Source organism: Mustela lutreola, chromosome 15 (assembly GCF_030435805.1).
Source record: "Mustela lutreola isolate mMusLut2 chromosome 15, mMusLut2.pri, whole genome shotgun sequence".
NCBI classification, from domain to species: domain Eukaryota; kingdom Metazoa; phylum Chordata; class Mammalia; order Carnivora; family Mustelidae; genus Mustela; species Mustela lutreola.
In genome coordinates, this window is record NC_081304.1 from 60,900,508 (window position 1) to 60,927,053 (window position 26,546).

Sequence of the window (26,546 nt, forward strand, 5' to 3'; positions counted from 1 at the left end):
CCAGCCGGGGCGGCCGCCCTCCGGAGCGCCGCCCAAGCGATCCCAGACCCGGGCCGTCCCGGGCGGCTCGCCGCCTCCACGAAGACACCCTCGAGCGCGCTGGGGGCCCGTCCGGCCTCACGCGCCGGGATCTGCGAGGTCGCCTAGCGTTCCCCGCGCGCGGTCTCGCGGGGGTCTCGCGGGACTCAAGGCGCTCTGGGTGGGCGGGGGCCGCACTTGCCCGCGTCCTTCCCGCGCCCGCGGCGGCGTCGGGCGGCCTGGACCGGCGTCCGGAGGGAACGGGTGCGCGCCGGCGCCCTCGCGGTTTCCGGCCCGGGGCGCCGCGGGGACAGGGGGCGCCCCGCATCTCCGCCCCGCAGGCGCCCCCTGCACCGCGTTTTGAACCGCACGGGCCGGAGTCGGCCTCTCCGCACTGCCCCTGCCCCGGGGTCGCTCCGTGTGTCGGTCGCCGCGAGGCCCTGCGCCCCCGGAGTCTCCGCGCCTTCTGTAACGTGAACTAGCAGCGCACGGGCAGCCCGTTTGGGGTCCACTTAAAGCGGGGCACAGCGGGGCCAAGCTCGGCTCGACCGACCGACCGGCCGCCGCCCTCGTCGGCCCCGGCGCTCCCGCCTACCTGCCGCCACCCGGGGGGTGACGTCCGGGCGCTCCGAAACCTCCCCGTCATGGCGTCCGCGGGGCGGTGGGGCGGGGGGGGTTCGGCCGCGCCGGACCTCCTCAAGATGGCGGCGGCCAGGCGGCGGCGCGCGGGGGGGGCGGGGTTCCGTCGCCGGAGGCGGGGCCGGGCCGCCGAGGGGTCGGGCTTGCGGGCGGACCGAGTCGAGGTGGGCAGCCCCAGCGCGCCTGCGCGGAGCGGCCCTGCGTGCAGTGAGGCAGTGGCGGGGGGAAGGCACCGGCGGGGCCGACGGGCGGGCTGAGGAGGGAAGCGGGCGAGCGGAGTCCCAGTGCGCGCCGCGGCCGCCCGGGCGCCCTCCCCTTCCGGGCGTGAGGCGCTGTGCGGAGCCGAGCCGAGCGGACCCGCGCCGGCAGCGAGGCGCTGCTCCCGCCGCCCCGGCCCGGCCTGCCCCGGCTCCGGCGCTCCCGTCGCGGGGGCCCGCGCTCCTCAGCACCTCCGGCTCCCGGCGCCGCCGCAGCCCGCCCTCGGCCTCCCGGAAGCCCCGGCGCCGGCCCGGGCCCTCGGCGGGAGGATGACGGAGCTGCAGTCGGCGCTGCTGCTGCGGAGACAGCTGGCAGGTGAGCGCGGGCTGGCGGTGGGGCTCCGGCCGGACCGGGCCGCGGGGAGCGGCGGCCGCCGAGTACTCCCTCCTCCGGGGCGGGCGGGCCGCGGGCGAGCCGGGGGCGCCCCTCCGGCCGGGCCCGGCGCTGGGCCGGCGTCTGGAGGTGGGTCGGGAGCGGGGAAGCAGCCCCGCCGCGGGCACCGGGCCCGGCGCCCGCCCCCTCCCCCACCACCCGGTAGGACGTTGCGGGGGAGGGGCTGCGGGTGCCCGGAGGGGCGGGCCCCGGGGCTCAGGTGCCGCGGGCGTGGGGAGGGGGGCGTCCGGTGGGGGGGGGGCGTCGGGGCCGGCGGGCCGCGGGGGGCCGGGCCGGGGCGGGCGGGGCCGGGGCGGGTGAGGGGAGGCGGCCCGGCAGCGGAGGGGAGGCGCGCAAAACTTCTGGCGGCCGCGCGGCGCCGCGGAGTTGGGGCGGACAACAAAAGCGCCGGCCTGGGCGGCCGCGGCGCACGGGGTTCGGCGGGCGGGCGGGTGCGCGGGGCCGCCCGGCCTGCCTTCGCCTGGCACGGCTCCCGCCGTCCGCCTCGCCCGCCCGCCCGCCGGGGAGGGTGGGAGCGGGCCGGCCCCGGGCTTTGTGCTCTGAACGCCGCGGCCCCCCGCGCCTGCCTGCTGAGCCCCGGGGGCCGCGGCGCTCGGGCCGGGCGGGGACGGCGGCCGGGGCGGCCTCCCGGCGGGGCCCGCGGCCCCCTCCCCCCATCGTCCCGGCCTCGGCCGTTTGCGGCTTCCAGGTGGACTTTTTAGGGGGTTGGCTCCGACTCCGCCAGGACGGTGCGAGCGGGGCATGCGCACTGGGCCGGGCGTGCGCGGGGTGCGCGGGGGGTGCGCGGGCTCACAATGCCGGCACACGTGCTGCAGGCGTGGGGAGCGGCCGAGCGGTGGCCGGCTGGACGGAGGGGGCGCGTCCGGAGCCCCCCGAGTCCCCCCGGCTCCCCCGGCGCCCCGAGACCGCCGCCGCTGCCTCAGTCACCCGGTGGCCTCCAGAAGAAGGTCGTCAGGGGCTGGTAGAGACCGTGTCAGGGTTAGGGTTATTATTAGATCATGAACCAGCAGGTTTGGACCGGGACAAAGTTGTGGGTGCGCACGGGGAGGGACTCCGGGGGGACGGGGCAGCTCTGCCGCACCTCGGGTTTTTGTGGATGTGTTGTGGTAGGTGTGTCTGTTTGGTCTCGGAGGGAGGATCAGGGTGTGCTTCTCTTCGCGGGGGGTCCTTCCTGAGGGTCTGTTAGTGCGGGCATACTGGGTGTGTTAAGACAGGGTCTGGCGCCCGCCTGGCGGGGAGCACATGCACTTTAAAAGAGGCACGAGAAGCCAGGCAGTTACCAGGACAGTAAAGTGTGACCAACAGTGTCCGCAGAGGGACGTTCCTGCTCAACGCTAGAGATCGGTGTCCTCTCGGTTCAGTTTTGCACTTTTTGGCAAGACGAATCCCAAATGTTGATAAAATATTTTCCAAAGTTCTTCATTTGTGGTTGACTCTTTTTTAAGATTTTATTGTTAAGTAATCCCTAGGTCTCCCATGGGACCCAAACCAGCAACCGGGAGATCAGGACTCCCGCACGCTCCGCGGACGGAGCCAGCCGCGCCACAGTGGTGGACTTTGTGATAAGGCCGGTTAAAGAGGGGAGAATTTATGGTGTGTCGTTTTCCAAGCCTCCTTATAAAGTTGCTGAACTGCTGATTAATTTTTCTTGTCTTCTTGATCAGAAACAACGGACTCTTCCTAATTTCTTCAGCATTTGGAGGATTTTAATTAACATGGACAGAACAGTATGCCAAGACAGTGTATTAAGTGAAACGTCAGAATATCACGGTCTCTGGAAAGACGTGAGAACGACTTGCTAGCGCCAAGGCCCTGTTGTATCAGTAGGGCATCGTTTGAGCTTGTGGCTCCTCAAATGTCATTTGGAAACGGGAAAGAACGGTCATCTCTTAAAGTCATTGAGCGTGAACTTTGACAGGCTTAGTGATAAATGCTTTAAAGTCTTGAAATGAGTTGAGTGGAGTTTGGAAGATGAACCTAGAAGCCGTTCTAGCTGCTGGGATTTCAGAGGCATAATTAGCAGTGGCGGTGCTGGTTAGCTTTATGAGGCTGACCTGTCACGGTTGGAATTCATCACGCATCACTTGAGGGGACATTTTACTCTGTGTGTCTCTTTGGTTGGGAACTGGGGTTAGGAGCCTGGTTCCTTTGGTAGCAGACCTTCTCCGACTCAGGACTGCTGACATTTGGGGCAGATACTGTGCCTTCCAGAATGCTTAGCAGCATTCTTGGCCTCTACCCACCAGGTGCCAGTAGTAGTACACCCCTTTGGTTGTGACAGCCAGACCTGTCTCTGTTGCCAGTGTCCCCTGAGGGATTAAAACCAACCCAGTCTGAAAAATCCCTGGTTTAGGGTTGTTTGGTTAAGATCATGGTGGCTGTTGTGAAGCAAATGAGATCACCTGACAGGCGCTGGAAATCAGATAGGCCATGTGTTTCTTTGTGGGTATTCTTAGACTCTGGCTCCTTCCCGGGTTCAGCAGCAGAGCCTGCTCCTCAACGCTGAGAAATCTGACCCGTCACAGGTACTTCAGAATTGTTTTATTTCTCGGGAAAGTATTACGTGCACTGGTTAAAAATACAGAGCACAAAATGGTGTAGTCTTTCCACTCCCCCGGAGGGCCCCAGGTTCTGTGCTCAGACCCAGCAGTCAGTGGTATTCCTGGGTGCCTTTTCAGAGACTTTCTTGTATCTCTTTCATGTGTACATACCTTTCCTGAGGAGTAGCCGGTGCTGGGCACTCTTGTGGCCTGCTTCACCTTGATTATCTCATTTAATCCTCCTGATAAGGAAATGGTGGCTTCCAGAGGTTGAGTCACGTGCTTAGAGTCGAGGGGTAGGAATAAGTGCGTGGTCCAGGTGCATTCAAATTGCGGGCCTTCTTATTTTGCAGACTTTGTTGTTTGCATTTATTTGCTTATTATTTATTTGTTTTATTTTTGTCTTTGTTGTTTTTAATTGGCTGTATTGCCTCCCAGGGAACAGTAATTACCACAAACATGAAATAGTATTTTATAAATTTTAATATTCAGAGTTAATTTATCCAGTAACTACCAGAATGATTGTGGAAATGTTTCTATCTTAATAAAATGTGTTGTACAAAATACTACACATTAAAATCTAAGGGGTCTTCCTTCCTAAAGTAATGATGAGAAAACATTGTAGCCGTTGTGTGCTTAAGGCCAACAGTGCAGAATCAGGGAGTTAAGCTGAAAGTAGGGCTGAGCTTTTGGTGTTGGTGGTTAGCTATGAGAAAAATTTTGGACTAGTTGGACTTAGAAACATTATTTATTTATTTTTTTTAAAAAGTAGGCTCCACACTCCGCAGCGTGGAGCCAGTTGTGAGGCTTGAACTCATGACCCTGAGATCGAGAGCCATTGCTTAACCAACTGAGCCACCCAGGCGCCCTTTGGACTGATTGGACTTGCTCTCTACTCTTACTGTACTCAATTTTATGATATGGCAAGCATTTATAAGGAATACAAGGAAGTTTTTGCCTCCTCTCCCCCCCTTTTTTAAAGATGACTTGAGGTTTTTTTTTAAACATTGGGGGAATAGATTTTTAAGAGTTAGGGTCTTGTAGGCACCTGTCATTCCAGAACTAGGAAGAATTTTTTTATACAATAACAATGAAATAATTATGCATCTTTTACTGTAGAAATTTTGATTGTGTATTTTAAAGTAATCCGGATGACTCCCAAATCTTCCATCTCCTTGACTACCCTTATAAAGTAGGTTGTTGGGCTGAGTTTGTTAAGTGTTTCTTAGGCTTGATGTGCAGTGGAATCACTTGGGGAAACACAGATTCCTGGTCTCATGCCCAAAGAGTCTACATATCTTGATGCTCAGGATAATCCACTTTTGAAAGGAGTTCTGTAGGTGGCTGTGAAGCGGGGGGTTCAGAGCCGTACTGTGGTGGGTACTCTGAGCACTTTCCCCTGCCGCGCTCCCTGCAGTTCCTGGTTTTGTGCTGTGCTGTTTCATTAGCAGTCCTGGGCTTGGTAGGATATTCAAAGAATACACTTAAAAGGAGGTGTTTGAAAGATTTAATATTTCTTGGCCTTTCTAGAATATATTGGCACTCTAACATACAATTTCATTAACGATTTAAAACAAGCAGAAATTGACAGGAATACTCTAGTGGTGGAAGATTCTGTGATGAACACGATGTTTTATACAGATGCACACATGCACACACACACAGACACACACACATACATATTTTTAAGTCTGCTCCATGTCCATTGTGGAGCCCAGGACAGGGTTTGAACTTGAGCAACCCCAAGATCAAGACGAGAGCGGATTCCAGACTTGGATGCTCCACCAGCTGAGACGCCCAGGTGCCCCTCAATGGATTTTTAAAAAATATGTTATTTATTTTAGAGAGAGTGCATGTGCATTTCAGATTGTGTACAGCAACGGGTGAGGGGAGGTTGGGGGGGACTAGGTGGTGGGGGAGGGGGGAGGGAGGGAAGCCGACTCCCCACTAGGGGCGGAGCTTGACATGGTTGATGGTAGGACCTACCGGGAGATCATGATCTGAGCCAGGAGGAGGACTTGGTTACTTAACCAACTGAGCTGCTCAGCAACCCTCCCCCCTTTATTAGATGCTGTTAATATATATATATATTTAAGATTAAAAAAATGTGTTTAGGGAATCTCTACACCCAACATGGGGTTCAGACTGACAGTCCTAAGATCAGGAAGCTCTATCAACTGAATCCATTAAGGTGCCTCCTAATTATTAATGTTCTTAATAGTTGTTTAACTCATATGGAAGAAAATGTTTAAAAATATGGAAATGGAGGGGAAGTCTGAAAGTAAATTTATATTGCATCATACTCCTAAATGTTTAACAGTCTGGGAATTTTTATATCCAGAAGTGAATTCTTGTATTATGGAAATAGTGGAGCTGCCACATCTTTTATGCTGTCAGAAAAAAAGCATAAGTGAAACAGTGTGATTGAGGGAGGGGTGTTCAGTCATTTACCACATCCCCTGTAGTGCAGGAATTGTGTGTGTGATGTGTGATGGCCCAGACTCTCAGCCTTATTTTGCTGTATGCACACACATCGAGTCATTATGCTGTATGCCTTAAAAGTACGGTGTTAGATGTCCATTGCATCTCAATGAAACTGGGGGAAAGTCTGCCTTAATTTTTTTAAAAAGATTTTATTTATTAGAGAGGGAAAGAGAGAGTGAATGAGAGAAAGTGCAGGCAGAGGAGGGAGAGGGCGAAGCCCACTCACTGCTGCATCCCACGACCCCAGGATCATGACCTGAGCCAAAGGCAGATGCTTAAACCGACTGAGCCACCCAGACACCCCAATGGGGGAAAGTCTTAATATTTCAGTGAGTAAGTGAATTTTCTGAACATTAGGGAGTCAGTGATTTTTAAGTAATAATTTCTGTCATTCAGTGACTATTTTTGATAATACAATGAAATTTAGTTTTTTTATAAACAATAGTAGTTTAATTTCCTATAAACTACCTCAGAATGAAACATAGTCCATTAGTCTTTTGTAATGGATGATCTTAGTTCCTGAAATGTTGCTGAGCATATTAAAAGTTGAAGCAAATTATATTATCTGTAGATGTTAGTATAATAGTCTTCTGCATTTGCTGTAACATACCACCAGAGTCTGTGGTTTTATTATGTAGTTTCTGTGTAAATACACCTTGTGTTTGGTGATGCTTGTGCACGTGATCCTGACGCGAAGATGCATTGAGCCTTAGTAGAGCAGGGTCCTGTGTGGGGAAACCTGGGAATTGGTTGACAGTCTCTGTGTTGCTGCTTTTTGATTTCCTTTCCTCAGGTGGAGTATTCGTTTACATGATCAGCGTGAGTTTCAGTCCTTGGATTATTTGGTTTTGGTTTTGGGTCCTTCAATGCAAATTCTTCTTCCTCTTCTGTTTTCTTTGGAGGGGGGGCACACTAATTTTATGGTTAACTGTGGTGTGAATGTGTTCTTGCTTCAAGCAAGTAGATGTCAAGTGTTCTTTTGTTTTAACAGACCCAGTTTCATTCAGGAGTAAAAATTTTGCCTTTCTTAATTATTGAGAAATATTTTTGCTAGAATTTGAAACATGAAATAATGACTCCAAAGTTCTGTTTAATACCATGTTTGTAGGAAAAGGCACAGAATATGCGTATGGAAACAGTCTAACAAGGTAAACATGGTGTGTTATATCTGGTTGATGGCATTGTCCAGGTACAGTAAAGTACAGATAGGAAAAACAAACATTTTGCAAATTATTGCCTCCCAGGGAACAGATGGGAGTATAAGAATTAAACGCCTCTTTAGGAAATAAGATACATGCATGTTAAAATACTGCGTTAGAAATTTTTCCCCCTAATGCACGGTGGTAGTATTAGCCTTTTTGAGGTAAGTCAGAGATTTTTATCAGTGCTGTTCCCGCATCTGATTCTGGCACTCTGAGAAAGGGCTGGGGAAGTTACAGTATCTTTCTGTTGTTGCTATAGAGATGTATTCCTCTTTTTATGATGTGCAGTTCTAGAAGATATGTGAAAAGTTAAGCTTGGTAAGAGGAAATTTTCCTTTTATTTATGCTTTCTGTGAGCATCTAATAACTTAGAAAAGCTGCATTTGCTCCTTCTTGACTTCTCTCCAGCTTTCTTGTCCATATTCCCATTGGTTAGGGTCTGTTTAAAAAAGTGTAAACAACAAAGAACCTATTTAAATTTTTACCTGGCAGTAAACATTTTTAAAGCTGTTTTTGGTTTAATCTTGTAAAGTAAGCATTGCTTTTAAAGAACAGTAAATCACATTTAGGACTTTTTCCTAAGTGTCCGTTATGTTAGGAGGCATCCTGTGGATTTGCTTCTGAGTGTGCTCACGTTTTAACGGTGCGTGTAGTCTTTTTCTTATTCTTATGTCTCGTGTATGTATTAGAGTTTCGGTTTCAAGACAGTGGGGTGCTAGGTGGAGAGTTTCCATGCACAGCGTTGAGAGCAAGATCTTTAAGAGGACTGTTGGTGGGTTGTCTGGGTGGCTCGATTGGTTAAGGGTCTGCCTTTGGCTCAGGTCATGATCCTGGGGTCCTGGGATGGAGCCCTGCTCAGCGGGGAGTCTGCTTCTCCCTCTGCCTGCTCCTCCCCCTGCCTTGCCCCGCCCCCTGACAAATAAAATCTTTTTTTTTTTTTTTTTTAAAGAGGAATATTGGTAAACTGGGCATCACCAACATGAAAAAACTTAGGTTTGTGAGAGACAAATGACAAGGTGAGCTACAGACAGGAAGAATATATTTGCACATTAAATATCTGGCAAGGGTTCCTGCTAGAGTATGTAAAGAACTCTCCAAAGTCAGCAACAAAGAAGAACAGTCCTTTTAGAAAATGAGCAAGAGGTGTGAACAGGCATTTCAGGTGGCACATGGGTAGATGAGAAGATGGTTCACATTATTAGACATCAGGGAAGTGCACGTTTAAACCACACTAAGTTGTCACTACATACCTACTAGAATAGCTAAAATTTTTAAAAAAAGTAAAGAAACACCAAATGCTGTCCAGTGGGTGCAGAAGAACTTGGTCTCCTACATTTGTCGGGGGGCAGGGGACGTGAAACAGAGCGGCCGCTGGGGAAGACCGTTTGCAGCTTCTTGTACAACTGAGCGCCCATCAGGTGCACGTTTGGGCATTTAGAGAAATGAAACTTACGTCCTTGTAAAAACCTGTGAACGGTTGTAGTGGCTTTAGTAGAGCTGAAACTGCAGATGACCCAGATAGCCTTCGGGGGGTGAATAGACCGCAGTGTGTCCGTCCTGTGGAGCCCACGTCCCAGTGGGCAGAGAAACAACGACTGGTGACAAAACTCGCGGGATACTCTCGGGGGGAGTTCTGCCAGGTGAAGAAGAGCTCATCTCACAAGGTTACAATACCAAATGATTCCATTTACATTAAATGTTTTTTATTGTGGTAAAAAACTGCAAAATTGGCCATCTTAACTATTTTTAAGTGTCCATTTCAGTAGTGTTAAGTACATTCACACAGTTGTGGAACCAGATCTGCAGAACTTTTTTATCTTGAAAAACTGAAGCTGATCACCCATTGAACAACTGTCCCTTTCCTTTCCCCTTCCCTCTTGCCCCTCGCTTGTAACCATTTTACTTTTTGTTTCTAATTTAATAACTTTACCTCCTGTCAGTGGAATCTTACAGTATTGGTGTTTTCTGGCTGGCTTGTTCACTGACTGTGACGCTCTAGAGGGTCATCCGAGCTGTAGCCTCAGACACGGGGTCCTTCCGTTTTAAAGCTACGTCGTGTTCCGTCTCAAGCGTCTGCCTTGTGGTGTTTCTCCATTCATGCGTAGGCATGCCGCTGGCTCACCTCCACCTCTAGCCTCTTGTGGTTATTGCTGCTGTGAACATGGGTGTGTAAATACCTTTTTGAGATCCTGCTTTCAGTTTTTGGGGGTATAAATCCAGAAGGGGGATTGCTGGATCATATGGTAGTTCTGGGTGTTTTTTTTTTTTTTTTAAATAGACTTTATTTTTAGAATAGTTCAGGTTCACAGCAAAATTGAGCAAACACTACAGAGATTTCTCGTACACTCTCTGCCCCCCACATGCGCCGTGCCTCTCCCCTAATGATCAGTGCACACCCAGTGAGGGGCGCCTGTGTCACAGTTGTTGAACCTACATTGAGCGGTTCCGTTTTTTGTTTTTTTTGTTTTTTTTTTTAAGATTTTATTTATTTATTTGACAGAAATTACAAGTACACTGAGAGGTAGGCAGAGAGAGAGAGAAGGAAGCAGGCTCCCTGCTGAGCAGAGAGCCCGATGCAGGACTCGATCCCAGGACCCTGAGATCATGACCTGAACCGAAGGCAGCGGCTTAACCCACTGAGCCACCCAGGCGCCCCTGAGCGGTTCCGTTTTTAATGTTTTTGAGGAACCTCCATATTTTCCCTTGTGGTAACACCGTTTTACGTTCCCGCCACAGTGCACAAGGGTTCCACATTCTCCACATCCTTGCCGACACTTGTCATTATCCGGTCTCTACCAATTTTTAACCAGGTTATTTGATTTTTCGTCAAGTTGTGTGAGTTCTTTATGTACTCAGGATATTAGTCCTTTTTAGGTAATAAATATGATTTGCGAGTATTCTCCCATTCTGTAGGTTGTCTTTCACTCTGGATTGTGTCCTTTGGCATACGAAAGTCTTCGAGTTGGGTGCTCCATTTGTCTGTTTCTGCTTGTATTGTCTGTGCCTTTGGTGCTGTAGCCAGGAGACCGTCGCCTGGTGCCATCAGGCGTTTGTCCTGTGCGCTCTTCCAGTGGTTCTGTAGTTTTAGGTCTTAACGCGAGATCGTCTGTTCATCTTGTACCTGGTATAAGATGAGGGTTCACTTCTATCTTCTGCATGCGGATATCCAGGTTTCTCACCACCATTCTTTGAAGAGACGGTGCTTTCCCAAACTGAGTGGTCTTGATACCTGTATAGAATTCTTGAAATGATGCAATTATGGAGCTAGAGAATGGATTGCTGGTGGTGTTCAGGGAATTGGGACGATAGTGGTGTGTGGTTGTAGGGTGGTGGGAGTCTGAGGGATCTTGGTGGTATCTTGTAGTGGTTACACAGATCTGCAAATGTGATAAAATTGCATAGAGCTGTAGAAACACTGAGTGTGAAATCTACATACAGTGTATGGGTTGTATCCACGCCATTTTCTTCCTTTTGATCTACCAAGTGATGTAGGATGTCAGCACTGGGGAAGAACTGGGTAAAGGGTAGAGGAGGCCTTTCTGTACCGTGTTTTCTGTTGTCCTATAGATCTGTACTTCAAAATAAAAAGTTTTTAAAATGTCACTTGTCGCCAAAGCATTTTTATCAATGTTTTTTCATGAGAACTCCCATTTTAAACTTACTATTCATAGTTGCAAGCAACAGTATAATTGCTGCATTAACACTTTGAGAGAACGGGAAGTTGAAATACAGTTTGAGATAGAAATTCCATCTTAATTTTAAATAACCCTTATTTAAACATCTTGTGCTGCCATTTGGAAAATGGAAGGAAGGTATCCGAGTTGATTTATGGAGCTCCTTTGTGCAGTTGTGCTCAGAAATGCTGGGGGATGTGAGGACGAAGTGCTAACTAACCCTCCCTTGAGGTGTGGTGTTACTTAGAAGTTGATGGATGTGTAAACCCAAAGGTGTGGAAGAAAGAGAGATTAATGGGGGCGGGGGGTGTACAGTGAGGTCAGGGAAGGCTTCCTAGGAAAAGAGCTATATTTGGATGCATTAAAATCAGGATGTCCCTTCTCTTAAGAGTGTTGGGTTATATACTTTTAAGAAAATCCTTTGTTTATCAGGAAAAAAAATAGTAATTAGAATTGGTTGGTGGGCTGCAATTTAAAGTTGACAAATTTGAAACACATAGGTGTTTCTGAGAGACAGCTAACCCTGTTGACAATTTCCAAGAAAAGAGTCTGAACACATCTTTCAAGGGATGGCAGCAATTTGTAATTTAAGACAGCTTTAAAGGACCTAAGCCTGCTCACTTCACTGCTATAGTAACTTATTTAAGAGAGAGGAGGGCAGAAAGGAAGCAAATCATTGAGTGCTTGTCACATACTCTTCCTGATCCCAGGACTTTCCACTGGTGGTCACATTCAGGTCTCACACCAAATGTTTGAAGTAAATGTTACCACCTTTTTGAGGTAAGGAAATTGAGGTTTATAGTCTATCTGGTAATTTCCCCAAGCTAGCCCTGGTGGACCTGGGCAGCAGAAATAGGTCTGTCTGCTGATGAAACCTGAGCTCTTCCCAGAGTAGTAGTTTCTTAAGACTCTGGACAGTTTAAGAAAAGTGGACACACTTAGTTTGGTATAATTTCAGAGTATTCTGATCTCTTGAGTGAAGTTCATTTGTACATATGCTCTGTATATACGTAGGCATACGTATATAGAATGCTGTGTCTTAACATCATTCAGCAAGTTGGGTGACCCGTTTTGTGTGCTGTAGGGTTGCCAGATGAATGCAGTGTTGTTCTTAGGTTCCAGAAACTTGTATTCTGTAGAAAGTCCTGTGAGAGCTGCTTTGAGGTATCGGAGAACATCAGGGAATGCTTACTTCTGCCTGTCCGGTTGGTAGAAGGCTTTGAGGAGTTGGTGGCATTTGACTTTTAAAGCATTATAAAGTTTGATGACACATAAATGAGAAAGTATTTAACATTGAGGGAAAAGAGCAAGCAAGACAGAAGGTTTGTACTGAAAACAATTCAGTGTGGTTGGAGCATATGATAAACTCATCTAGTGGGAAAACAATATCTGGAAAGGCTGGTATTTGTGGAAAATTTTTAAAATGTTGAAAGTTTTATTCTGTTTGAGGAGGGGAGAAGTGATGTGGTCAAAGTGAGTTGGACCAGTGCTGCTCAAATGATCTGTGATGGAAGACTAACTCTAAGGAAAATTCTCATTTATTTGTAATGGTACTTAGAAAAACAATAAAGATGAGTTTTTAGAGAAATTAAATTAAAAAGACATAAATTTGAGCCCAGCCTTTGTAATACTAGGTTCATGTGAAGTGCCTTTCCGATTGCTTTTATGAGCTTCTGGATCCTTCCTCCAGCTTCCCGCATCACAGACCAGGAATCGGCCTGCTGTGAATGGCGCGGGCTTTGAGTGTGGCGGCTGTGGACAGGGTGCGGGGTGGCGCTGGGACTGCATTCTGTTAATGCAGTCGGGTCAGAGGTTTTCAGTCCGGTGTGAGCGACAGCTGTGTTGCCTTCGTGCATTCGATAGCCCTGTACGTTTCCCAGCGCGCGTCAGGAGAGCCCGGCCCTTGTCCCCAGTGTGTGTTTCCCTCGGCCTGCACTGGGCACAGAGACGCTCGCTTTTGTCTGGTAGCTGCCCACACAGATGCCTAGAAGGGTCACTGAAATGTAGCAGGCAACCGAGTAGTAGGTATTGAATGAGTTAGAGCTAGAATACTCGATTTTGTTTCCCTGAGGACTCAAGGACATGTGAGGTAGAAACTAAAGCAAGATCCTTCCATTGAGTAAACGTTTAATTCCTTCTCTGTGCTTGGCTGTAGGGATACATGATAGGGTCCCTGGCTCCCCTTTCTAGTGGGGAAGGCAAAGTTTTATAGACATTGTTAATAATTAGAAGTGGTTCTTCCAGCACATTCGTGTAGACATTGGTGCCCTTTCTACAAGTGTAGCTTTGACCAAAGGACTCTTGGATCTTCTGTGTTTCAGCAGGGTTCAAATTATTTCTCTCAAAGCGATTTTTTTAATGGGCAGTTCTATCTACTATGGCCATAGTTTTCACAACTTTTTTTTTTTTTTTTAAGATATTTATTTGTCAGAGAGAGAGAGAGAGAGAGCGCGCGCCAGCACAAGCAGGCAGAGAGGCAGGCAGAGGCGGGAGAAGCAGGCTCCCCACTGAGCAGAGGGCCCATGCGGGGCTCGATCCCAGATCCCAATCCCAGGACCCTGAGATCATGATCTGAGCTGAAGGCAGCGGCTTAACCCACTGAGGCCCCCAGTCATCCCTAGTTTTCACAACTCTTAATAATTTATGAATTGCCAGAGAAATTAAAGGTTATACCCTGCCTCCCAAGCCTTTGGCTTTTCTTTGTCTTTTTTTTTTTTTTTTTTTAATGTTTTCAAAGATTTTTCTCTGGTGTTCTACCTTACCTACCCTTAGGCTTTCTACCCAGGTGGCTGACCACATTTTCCAGAAGAGGAAACTAACTAGGTTTGACTTACTTACAGTAGCAAAACCAAGACAACTAGATTCCATTAATCTCTGAGCCTGTCTTTAACAGTATTTAAATTAGATCTACATAGAGAATATAAAAGTGAGTTGATTCAGTTACCCCTTTCTACTTAAGTCCTAGGGTATCTCTGCAGTCATATGTCCCTTTGGTTTTTTTACTTTTCTCAGGGTGAGTCAGATGCATTTGAATAAATCTTAGGTAACCTGAATCAAGATAGTCTAGAGGAAAATGTCATATATATGTTTTAAAAGAACTTACAAATGAACATGATTAATGTAGATTTTGAAAAAATATATATATGTGATAGAAATATCAGCCATCCCTTTAAAGCTTCTGTTAACATTTGATTATTTTTCTTTTTGTTGTATTTTGCCTTTATAGTAAAATGAAATTCTGGAAGGAAGGATCTTTAGTGTTAAGAATTTTAGCGGAAATCATATTCTTTGGAGTTGAGTTCATTGATATTCCTTTTAAATGCTTGATTACCATTAAGAAACCTAGCCTAAGACCAAGAAGTTGTTTTTCCAAATTCATTTAGCAAGTAAGTGGCAGCAATAGGTTTCAAACTAGGTCGCCTTATTACTAAGACTAGTGCTTTTTAACATAATAGCACGTTGTGTGTTAAATTCTGAAATCCTGGTGACTTTCAGGAGGCAAATTACTATTGTTCATGGCCTCACCTGATACTTTGGGTTTGTTCCTCATCTTTTGTGTTGGAGGATTCTAAAACTAAAATGTCTGTTTCAGGCTTATGTAGAGAGGGGTGTTACCCTGAGACTTTACTTCCCTTTTTTACTCTAGGTAAATAGAGGATTTTATGTATTTACTTACTTAGCGGTGCAAGGCGTAGTTTATGTTGTCATTAGAGGTCAGGACTTTAGGACATGCTGATGTCTTTTTTCACACTGCTGTTTGATGGTGTGGTGGTTCCCCCGGGAGGTACTGTATTTTTCAGTGTCTTCTCTGGCTGTTTCTACATCTGTCCCTTAGGATTATACTCTTGCTGCTGCTTCTACCTTTAGCATTTGCTTGGTGGAAACAGAACAAAACTGTCGTCCAATTTAGTTTCTGTTTTAACTCTTGCAGGTGTCTGGGTGAGCCCCGTGTTTCCTACTGTTCTCTTCGGGGTCCGAGACATGTGGTTCGTGGCTGGCAGGGAGGGAGCACCACTGTGATAGGCTTTTTTCTTCTTTCTCTAAACTTTTAATTTTAGAACAGTTTCAGATTTATAGAAAACTTGCAGCAACAGTACAGAGAGTGGCTGTGCGCTCTGTGGCCGGGCGCCCACTGCTGACGTCTCATGTGAGTGTGGTACATCCGATGCAGCGAGTGGACCAGCGCTTACACGGTGTCACTACCTAGAGTCCGCCCTTCAGTTTCTCCTGGGTTTTGCTGCCGTCCATTTCTCTGCTCCAGGAGCCCGTCTGGGACGCCGCTTCGCATCTAGCCAGCGTTCTTCCTGGTCTTCTAGGAAGCAGCTCTGTGCTGGGAGTTTTCTGTTCTCAGAGTGCTGTTTCTTGTGGCTTTTACAGTTTTGAGGAATACCGGTTAGGTATATTGTAGAATGTCCCTCAAATTGTTTTTTTCTAATGTTTTTCTCATGATTAGAATGGGGTAGTGGGTTTTAGGAAAGAAAACTGCAGAGATGCAGTGCGCTTCCTGTCACATCAGCCCGGTGGCCCACGGTGACCACACGACAGCAACGGTTGTGTGAACTTTGGTCACTTGGGTAAGGCAGTGTTGATCAGGTTCCTCACTGTAAAGTTAGTTCTCCACCTTTCCTACCCTTTTGTTTGTAAGCTGCTAAGTCCAGCCCACACTCATGGGGGAGGGAGGGACTAGACCCCCCACCTCATGTCAGAGAGAATATTTACTTCATGTTATCGGAACTCTTCTCTCAGGAAGACTTGTCCCTTCTCCCCCATTTGTTTGATAATTCAGTCATGTATTGTGTATAGACCTGTGTGTGTGTGCATGTTGAAATTTTAAGTTGGTGCCACATCCAGTGTGGGGCTCGAACTCCTGACCCTGAGATAAAGAGTCACAGGTTCTACTGACTGAGCCAGCCAGGTCCCCCACAGACTTGTGTATTTTATTTTCTACTTTGGGTTAAAATTTGTATTAGTAGGGTTCTCTGGAGAAATGGTGCCGATGGGATGGAGACGTATATGTGTGTCTGTACCTGTGTATCCCATGTGTCATGGTGTGCAGTCGTAGAGGCTGACTAGTCCTGGATCTGCAGGGTAGCCAGGAGCTCCGGGGAAGACGTGGTGCTGCAGTTGGGCTCCAAAGGTAGCCGGAGGGCAGAACGCCCTCACAGGGGACGTCAGCCTTCGAAACATTAAGGCCTTCAACAGTCTGGATGAGGCCCACTTACCTTATGGAGGGGGATCATCTTTACTCAGAGTTTACTGATTTAGGGGCGCATGGGTGGCTCAGTTGGTTGAGCCTCTGCCTTTGGCTCAAATCGTGATCTCAGGGTCCTGGGATTGAGCCCTGCCTTGGGCTCCCTGTTCAGCGGGAGCCTGCTTCTCCTTCTCCCACTGCTGCTTCCCCTCCTTGTGCTCTGTCAGATAAATGAGTAAAATCTTTAAAAAATAAAAAAATTTACTGATTTAAATTGTGATCTTGCCTGAAAACTACCTTCACAGAAACACCTGCAGTAATGTTTGATCAGATATCTGTGGCCTGGTAACGTTGTCACATAAAATGAACTGGCACGTGTTTTGTTTCTTATGTCATTTATTTTGTTCTCACATTTTTCCGGCGTTGGTCATTGAGAGTTCTTTCAGGTCGTCTGGTGTTCCTCTGACATGCACTCATTTTTTAAATTTTTGAGCACCCTTCTTTCCTGATGACTCTAGAATGCATCAGACCTGTCTTGTATTTTCTCTAGCCCAGCCTGAGAATCAGCGTCTTTCCAATGTGAAACGTATCTAGAAACCCAGGTCTGGGCGTTGGAGGCACTTGTTGCTCCTGGTGGGTTGTTCTTCGTAGGAGGTAGGCCCACTGTGCCTACACTCACCTGGGTGTGTGTGCATCTGCAGTGTTTCTTTGTCCGTCTGTGTCTCGGTCAGACCACACCTAGCCTCCTCCTGATGGTTCTGACTCCAAGAAAGTGCCAGGGTGCTGGGTGTCCCTTCTGGCCTTCCCTTCTGGGGTTTTTTTTTTTAGCTCCTCCCTCTGACGCTGAGAAACCAGCCCCTACCACTTCTGTGAAAGCAGTTCCAGAATTGCTAAATACCCTTGTGGGAAACAGATTCCCTGCTAGAACTTAGCTCTAATGCACAGTTCTTGTCCTTCTTTTTCCAGTTTATAGAGTCAGAACCTTGATATTTAGTGTTACTTAAGTCTTCTCCTTTCCCTGCCATCCCTTCAGTGAGGTTTTGTCACGCGTTAGTGATACAGTTAAAGTTATTTGTAACAGTCTTCATTCTGTCCATGTTGATTTTTCAAATTGATTTTGCATACATCACAGTTTATTCTTTGAGATCAACATTTCTGTGGGTGTGACAAGTGTGTCGAGTCTCCTGTGCACCACTGCAGGACTCCGAGACTAGTTGTATTACCTGAAATTCCCCCAGATGTCCCCATTGCAGTCACTCCCCACTCCACCTGTCCTGGCAAACACTGATCTGTTTTCTGTTCCTGTAGTTTGCCTTTTCCAGAATATCATATGCAGCTTTTAGGGTCTGGCTTCTTTGACTTAGCGGTGTGTATTTTAAATTCGTCCACGCGGGTGTGTGAATTAGTAGCCCATTCCTTTTTGTCAGTGAGTGTCATTCCCTTGTATACCCTCCTGCTGTGTGTATTTCTCTGGATCAGTTTGCCTGTCCCATTTCCATGCTGAAGGCTCTCGTGGTGTTTCCAGTTTTTAAGGACCATGAATGAAGCTGCTGCCAACATTTGTGTACATGTTTTTGTGTGCACATAGGTTTTCCGTTCATTTGCATAAATTCCGAGGAGTATGATTAATGATTGTGTGGTAGGAGTATGTTTAACTTGATAAGAAACTGCCAAATTGTCTTCTGAAGTCACTGTACCCCACATTTTATTTTTAAAAATGTACTACCTCCCCCTTTTTTAAATTTTAATATTTTATTTATCTATTTGAGAGAGAGCACAAGCAGGGGAATGGAAGAGGAAGAAGCAGGCTGTCCTGGCTGAGCAGGGAGCCCGATGTGGGACTTGATCCCAGGACTTCGAGATCATGACCTGAACCAAAGGCAGACGCTTAACGAGCCACCCAGGACCCCTAAATACGTACCATCTTGATGCTTTGTTCTTAATCTTGATTTTTCACCTAATACGGTGTAGCCATCTTTTTTTGGGTGAGGGAGATAATTTTTTTAGTTTTTTTTTAAGAGATTGATTTATTTTAGAGAGCACGTGTGTGGGAAAATGTGGTGGGGGAGGGAGAGGGCAGAGGGAGAGGCTCCCAGGTGAACTCTGACCAGTGCAGAGCTGGACCCAAGGGCTTGAGCCCATGACCCTGAGATCATGACTGGAGCCGAAATCAAGAGTCAGACACTTAACTGGCTGAGCCGCCCAGGTGCCCTTAGTGGAGCTTTCCTTATGGACTTGCACATAGAGAACTTACTTTGTTCTTGGAAACCTACACCGTGTTCCACTGTATGGCTAAAACATTATGCACTTTTCATTAAAACAATTCTTTAAATTATGAAAGTATTGCATATTCCTGGCAAAAAATATGAGTTCTACAAAAGAGAATAGACTGAAAGGTCTGATCTCCTCCTTCCTCCATTCTCTAGACAGGACTTCAAAGTTGATGTGCGTGGTTACCAGTATGATTTATGTGAAGGGTGAAGATTTTAATGTAGTAACACCCTTCCCTAATTCTTATTATATACTTGTAGCTCTTCTGCTGATTGTCTTTATTACTGTTAATGAAGTGATTCATCAGTCTTACCTAGGAGTCCCTGCTGTGAAAGATAAAGAAATGAGCTGTCCCTGATTATCTTCCTCCTACAGATTTTGTTAATTGATTATATTATTTTTATATTGTCAGGGTTTATAACACTTACATTCTCTTTTATAACTGAAATAGTCTTCTGGGCTTATCAAGTCTCAGAAAAGGAAAACGAGAAAAATAGCATTTATGTGATTATGTTAATGTATTCACTGTAATACCAAATAATGATTTGGGGCCTAAAGAGGGGGGTGTGCACTCTCGTCAGTGAAACTCTGTTAGAGGGTATTTTCAATCCCCACCCCAAGTCTCATTCCTTGTGCTCTGGGTTGTGCCACTCCTTCTTTAGCTCACACTGTCCTTACTTTAGTATTTCTTCATTTATTTTTTATTTTTTAGAGTAGGAGAAAGAGGTGCCCAGGGGAGGGGGTGGTCGCAGAGAGAGACTCCTCAGCTGGCTACACGTCCAGTGCAGTGTCTGACGTGGGGCTCGATCCACAACCCTGAGACCCTGACCTGAGCCAAGGAGGGCAGTCGGACGCTCTACTGACTGAGCCTCCCAGGCGTCCCCGGTAGTTCTTAGTTTTATAAAGCATGTGTGGGTTGCAAATTGTGAGTCCTTGCACATTGGAAAATGCCTTTGTTTTGTCCTGCCATGCGACTGACGGGTTTTCTGGGAGTTCTGGCTTCAGCCTCTTTTCCCCACAGAATGGGGTCTGTGGTGCCCAGAGCTCCTCGGGAGCACACGGCCAGTCTCCTGTTTCTTCCTGTGGGGTACTGTTGTCAGGTTCCAAAGAGATTCCTTTATGCGTAGACTTGTACAGTTTTACCCATGTGTGTCTGGTAAATATTCACTGTTTCAGACTGTCAGTGGGCTCTTCTGGGTTGTGGGCTTAGGTCTGTGTTCAGCTCAGGAATGTCCTTCTTTTGCTCTGTTGTCATCTTTGCATTCTCCAGCAGAACCCATTCTTTGGAACTTCTACTGGTCAGGTGTTGGAGCTCCTTAATCTTGTTTCTTTGCCTCTTTATTTTCACATTGTTCATTTTCTATCTTTTGTTAGTATATTTTGGAGATTTTCTCTACTTTTTCTCCCATGTTAGTGACTTGGTTTTGTCATTTAGTTTGGTCACTGAAGTTTTTCATTTGGCAATTGTATTTCTAATACCCAAGAACAACTTCTCTTCTTTTCTCCCTCCAGAAGTTTATTTTTTAAACAGGTTTATTGAGGTTTAATTTGCGTGCGTAAAGTCTTCTTGGTGTAGATGTAGAATTCTGTGCTTTTAGTACATTTACAGTTGGAACCATCGTCACAGCGTAATTTCAGAATGTTTCTACCACCACGGAAGGAAACCTTGTGCCTGTGAGTGGTCATCTTCCCAGTCAACGACTGATTTACTTTTTGTCCCCGTGAACTTGCCTTTTCTGGACATTTCGTGTAAATGAGATAATACATTATGTGTTCTGTGTATGGCTTCTTTCCCTTGGCATATTATTTTTACGGTTGATCCGTGCTGTGGAGAGAGCTGTTGTTCAGGCATCAGTGTTGAAAGCACTATCCTGCTCTGAATTATCTTCAAACTTTTGAAAATGTGTTGACTGACCTATTGTGCAGATCTCTTTGGGGCTGTATTTTGTGACGTTGGGTCTCTTGTGCCTGTCCTTCAGCCACTGTCGTAGTTCTTGACTATCGTTGTATATTAAATCTTGAAACCATGTGGTGGAAGCCTTCCAACTTTGTTTTTCTTTGTGGGGATTGTTTTGGTATGTTGAAGTCTTTTCAGATCAATTTGATGATTTCCACAGAAGAGCCTTGCCGTGATTTTGAGAGGAGTCGAGTGAGCAGCTAGATGAATTTGCAGAGAGTGAACAGTTTGAGTCTTCCGTCCTGTGAATGTGGTTTACCTATCCATTTATTTAGGTCTTTTTACATTTTAGCAAAGTTTGTCGTTTTCTGTGTGTAGATCTTATACCTGTTTCGTTGAACATATCCATCCAAATTTCATCTTTTTAATGTTGCCATTAGTTAAATTATCTAAAATTTTGTTTTCCAGTTCATTGCTTATATATAGAAATAAAACAGGGGCACCTGGGTGGCTCAGTTGGTTAAGTGTCTAACTCTTTCTTGATTTAGGCTCAAGCCATGATCTCACGGGGTTCTGAGATCAAGCCCCACGTTAGGCTCTGTGCTGGGTGTGGCACCAAGTTGAGATTCTCTTGAGACCTCTTCAGCACCGCATTCACCCCTGCGTTCCCCTTGCGTCCCCCACCCGCCCCCAGGCTATCTCTCTGACTCTCTCTCTCTCAAAAAAAAAAAAAAAGTGTTTGAATTTTTTTTTTTTTAATTTTATTTATTTATTTATTTATTTGACAGAGAGAGATTACAAGTAGGCAGAGAGGCAGGCAGAGAGAGAGAGGAGGAAGCAGGCTCCCTGCTGAGCAGAGAGCCCGATGCGGGACTCGATCCCAGGACCCTGAGATCATGACCTGAGCCGAAGGCAGCGGCTTAACCCACTGAGCTACCCAGGCGCCCAAGTGTTTGAATTTTAACCATGTGTTGTGCAGCCTTACTAAATTGAGTTAGCTTTTTTACATATTCTGTAGGGGTTTCCGCATATGTGATGGTCTGCAAATCAACATGGTTTTACTTCTTTGATTTGTGTGCCTTTTATTTCTTTTTCTTATTCTTCTTTTTTTAAAAACTCACTTGAGAGAGGGAGAGCATGAGTTAGGAGGAGAGGAAGAAGCAGGCTCCTGCTGAGCAGGGAGCCCAATGCGGGGCTCCATCCCAGGACCCCGGGATCATGACCTGAGCCGAAGGTGGAGGCTTGACTGGGCTTGACTGCGCTCACCTGGGCGCCCCTCTTTTTCTTATTGCCCTGGCTGTTATCTGCAGGACAGTGTTGCAAGTTCAAGTAATGTCATTTCTCCTTGATTTCATCTTTCTGAATGTGGCTAGCAGTCACTGTACTCCTGAACTCTCAGCTCTAGGGCTCGGGGTGGGTCATTTCTGTATTTCTCTGGTGGTCTTTCTAACTCCTTCTGTTAGCCCTTCTAGTAATTTGTAAGCACCCACTTCCTCATTGAATTCCTTGTCCTTGAAACACCTATTCTATTTCCTGTTTTCTGCCCTGAACTTTGACTGGTACACTTCACTTTACCATATGGATCATTCTTAGGGTCCCTGGGAGACTGTTTCTGTATGGGTCAAGTAATGATGAACATTGGAGAGGCAGAAATGATTGTGTTCTGGCCAGTGTCCTTTTTAATGGCTCCTTCATGATCTGATACCGCTTTTGAGTTAATTACATGGAAGCTTTTTCTGTAGAGAGAATGGGAAGGCAGTCTTAGGATGGAGATAGATTATCTAACAGTGGTTTAGATAAATAACAGTGGCCCTGCCACTTAATTATAAGTTGCTTCTTTCAGTCCCTGGGTGCCTTTTCTACAAATAGTTTAATTTGGAGAGGACAGGAAAAGGTAACTGCTCAAAGCCAGACATTCTCTGAATGCTTTATTATTTATTTTGAAGTGTTCAGGGTGGCATTTGGATATGACTGCCTCGACCATGTTCTCCGCTAGGTGCCTGAGCCATATTTTGTGAGACAGAAGTTTGCTCATTTGTGTGTCAGAAGGGAGATCATAACACTTCTAGGTGAACTGCCTTTTCACCAGAGGTGGTCTTCTTCTTCAGGCAAATGTTTGAGCGCTGACTTTAGATACATTCGACCCTTGAGCAATGTTAGCGTTCGCAGTGCCCACTCCCTGCACAGTTGGAAATCTCTGTGTGACTTTCGACTCCCCATGCCTTACCTAGTAATAGCCTGTTGTTAACTGGAAGCCTTACCGATAACACAAAGACTCGATTAACACATGTTTTGTGTGTTGTGTGTATTATGTACTATATCCTGACAGAAAAGTGAGATAAAGAAAATGTTACTGAGCAAACCATAAGAGAAAATACATTTACAGAACTGTATTTCTCCCCATCCCCAAAAAACTTTAATACATTTATTGAAAAAAATCCGTGTGTAAGTGGACCTGTGCAGTTCAAACCCGTGTTGTTGGAGAGTTGGCTGTGCTGGCGGGCTGGGGACCCTGGAGAAACTGCTCTTGCAGGAAGCTTGTCTGTTGAGCAGGGAAGACGGTCACGTTTGTAATTGGCCGTAAAATGTGGGGGTTGTGTTTTATGGAGGAGTTGGGGAGAGCATCGCTATGGAGAAGACAGCCAAGCTAAGACTAAAGGTTAGTAGGAACTCGCCAGACCTTGAAAAGGGTCAGAACGGGCCAAAAGCCTAATGAGCTTGGTGATAGCTTGTTGCCCAGAATAGAATTTTAGTTCCACGTTAAACCACAAGAAGTCCAGAGTGGTTGGGGGTGATGGTGGCAGTCTGGGAGCAGTGTTGAGCCATTGTAAGTGACCACTGAGAGGACGTCCGCTCTCCCCTGCGTCACTCTCCGTTGTCAACGTGGGCTCTGCGTGACTGCACTTGAGGTCTCCAGCCAGCATGTGCGGTTGCCATCTGCTCCTGCCGTATTCTGTGCGGCCTGGCCTAGACCGTCTTTGAGGGTTGACTAAAGGCTCTGCAGACCGCCCCTTCTTCTGGAGGTCTTGTGGACATTGCAGTCTGCAATCCCTTGAAATTATAGTCAGAATTGTGTCTTGGGTGAAGGGAAGGGAGTACCTGTCCCTTTAATTGGATTCTCACAGGGTCTTGAGACCACCTTTCAGCTGACCCCTAACTGTCCCCACCCCCGACTCCTGCTGGGGTCCCCTTAAGGGCCTCGTCAGGCTGTGAAGAGCTGCACACCTGTCCCATAGAGAGGGGTCTTGACTGGTCTGTACTTGGGATGCTGTCACTGCCGTCTGCCACCCAGGGAGCTGTGCTGTCGGCAGCCCCCTGGCCCGCGCGTGGGTATTATGAAGGCAATGCGTTACAGTGTCCTTTCTAGGGAGGCCTGCAGGAGAAGATTTTTTTTTTTTTTTTTTTTTTTTTGCTAGCAATGCAAATAACTGTTTAAATATTATATAATATTTTTTTAAAATAAAGATTTTATTTATTTATTTGACAGAGAGAGAAAGCACATGAACACAGGAGCAGGGGGAGCAGCAGGCAGAGGGAGAGGGAGAAGCATGTTCCCCATGCAGCAGGGAGCCCGATATGGGGCTCGACCTGAGTTGAAGGCAGACCCTTAACAGACTGAGCCACCCAGGGCCTCCCCTCTTTTTTAAATATATTGTATTTATTTACTTGAGAGAGAGAAAAAAAAGGACAGAAGGAAGGAGGAGGGAGAGTCATACGCATTTCTTAAAAAAATATTTGAGAGAGAGAACATGAGGGAGGGGCGGGGTGTAGGGAGACAGAGAAGCAGGCTTCCTGCTGAGCAGAGAGCCCAATGCGGGGCTCCATCCCAGGACCCAGGGATCATGACCTGAGCCAAAGGCAGACGCTTAGCCCCCTGAGCCACCCAGGTGCCCTGTCCTATGCATTTTTATAATGTTAGTATTTCTGATTACATTAAATGTTCTTCATGGTTTCTCTTTCTCCTCCGTTTCTAACTTACTTTGTATTTTATGTATCTCTATAAAGCATATTTTACTTGGGGGGCAGGATAGGATACTTAAAAAAGGAAAAACCCCTCTGTGTTCAGAGGTTTCGTCTTTTGTTACATATTCCTTTCCCTATGTAACACATACTTTTTACTTAAGACTGTTCTGTTCTTTTTCCCATCTCGGGTTAGTAAAACAAACTCACCCTTTATGGTAAAGGACCAGTAGTGTAAATGTTTTTGCTGCTTGGACGTCTTCTCCAACACCCTGACCCTTGCGAAATAGTTTTTCAAGGCCATTGGCATTGAGAACATGTCTAGATTAGGGCCCGACCTATTTTTAGTGAACTTTTACCCTCTCTGCTCAAGTTTTTTCTTTATCCTTAAGGCATATCTTAGATGGGACGTGTGTACAGCTGAACAGTTATAACCGTGGTGGCGAGTGATTGGCTTGTATTAGTCCTGACGGACATTCTGCCGGCTTGCCTCAGGGTTCCTGAACTTGATCGATCACATTCCAAAAAGTAATCATTTGAAGACTTTACTGTATATACAAAATTTGTATGAATCACAGAAATTGAATAACCATTAGGTTTGTTGATAAAATCAGGATTTAGACAGTTTTCTATAGTTGGTCAGGAAGTTTGCTTAAATAGTAGTTAGTAGTTATTTGTCTTTAAAAAAAATTGTATGAGGTCAGGGAGACCTAGCTTAGCAGTAGGCCGCTTGTGAGGAGAGACATGATCAGTAGGATCATACATGATCAATACGTGATCACTCCTTATGTTAGAATGGGCTAAGTCCCAGTGGCTTAAAACATGGGTTGATTTCTCGTGGGCTCAGGTTGGCAGAGGTCTCTGCTCTCTGGGTTTCTCGTATGGTGCGGTGAGCATCACAGACACGGCCAGAGACAGGCTCTGTTCGATTGACAGGGGCGGTGGGGGAGAGGAGGCAGCAGCGGGTAGAGGGTGAAGCAGGCCCCAAGCTGAGCAGGGAGCCCGATGTGGGACTCGATCCCAGGACCCTCATGCCCTGAGCCGGAGGCAGACAGACGCTTAACCAGGGAGCCCCCCAGGTGCCCCGGGAAGAGAGACTCTTCAGCACACTGCACATCCGGCTCGGCTCAGCTCTGCCTGGGCTCAGTCTGGCGACCCCGAGACCACAACCTAAGCCGCAACCAGGAGTCGGACGCTCAGCTGCTCAACCCGCAGAGCTCCAGGCGCCTGCAGGCGGTCTTTATTCTTGAACTTCTGCCGCTGTGTCTGCTTCCTCATCAGTACCTTCTTCTCAGGCATCTTTGTCCCTTTCCTCTGGTGACCCCTCCTCTCATGCCTTCTTTCGAAAGTGTGAGCTGTGTCTTACCTGCTTTGCGGGCGGTGGCAGCTGTCTGACTGTCCAATCGCTGTCTTGAGGGTTACTTTGGCTTCGGTCTGGATGCAGTGTTGATACTCACCCCTGACCACCCCGACACTGACGCTCCCGGGCCAGGGTGAAGACGGCGGGCGCCTGCAGCCTTCCCTCAGTAGGTGCGAGGCACACTTTCCCGTGAGCCTCACGCTGGCCTTCACGTCAAAGGCAGGAGATGATATCCGTGTCTTAAGGAAATCGTAGTCGTTCTCATAAAGAAGAGCGATTGTAAGTGGCATCGCAGCTCTGCGTACTATTTGTTGACACATCAAGAGCAGATGTTACTATCCCGTTAGTGGTCCTGCTGCGCCGTCATGACTTCCTTAATGTTCTCTGTTCAGATTACATGAAATACCATCCCTTTTTTGATTTTGGCATTGTACCCAAGGTTGTTTTCTTAGACACGGTTTGCTGTGTTTTTCCTCCCCCTTCTCCGTGTGAGTCTCTGGAGTCTGTTCTATTTTTACTTGTGGGCCTGCGTCCTTAGGCAGTCTCTGATTTCATGCTCTGCAGATCAACGAGAGATCTCTTGTAAGGGGAGAATTGGGTAATAGGTGACTGTTAGGGTAAACAGTTCTTAGTAAGTTGGTAAACATTCATTGAATCAG

General features: G+C 47.1%; 1 protein-coding gene across 1 annotated transcript in view; it reads left to right on the plus strand.

The window, feature by feature from the left end:
- Positions 1-914: 914 nt before the first annotated feature.
- The window catches only part of UBE2G1 (ubiquitin conjugating enzyme E2 G1), a gene marked incomplete at its 5' end in the record, with an annotated part of 97,342 nt that continues 71,710 nt past the window's right edge, over positions 915-26,546 (plus strand). The window contains 3 exon segments of the mRNA XM_059149971.1: positions 915-1,085; positions 1,087-1,174; positions 1,177-1,230. Of these exon segments, the coding sequence (XP_059005954.1) occupies positions 915-1,085; positions 1,087-1,174; positions 1,177-1,230 (313 nt within the window).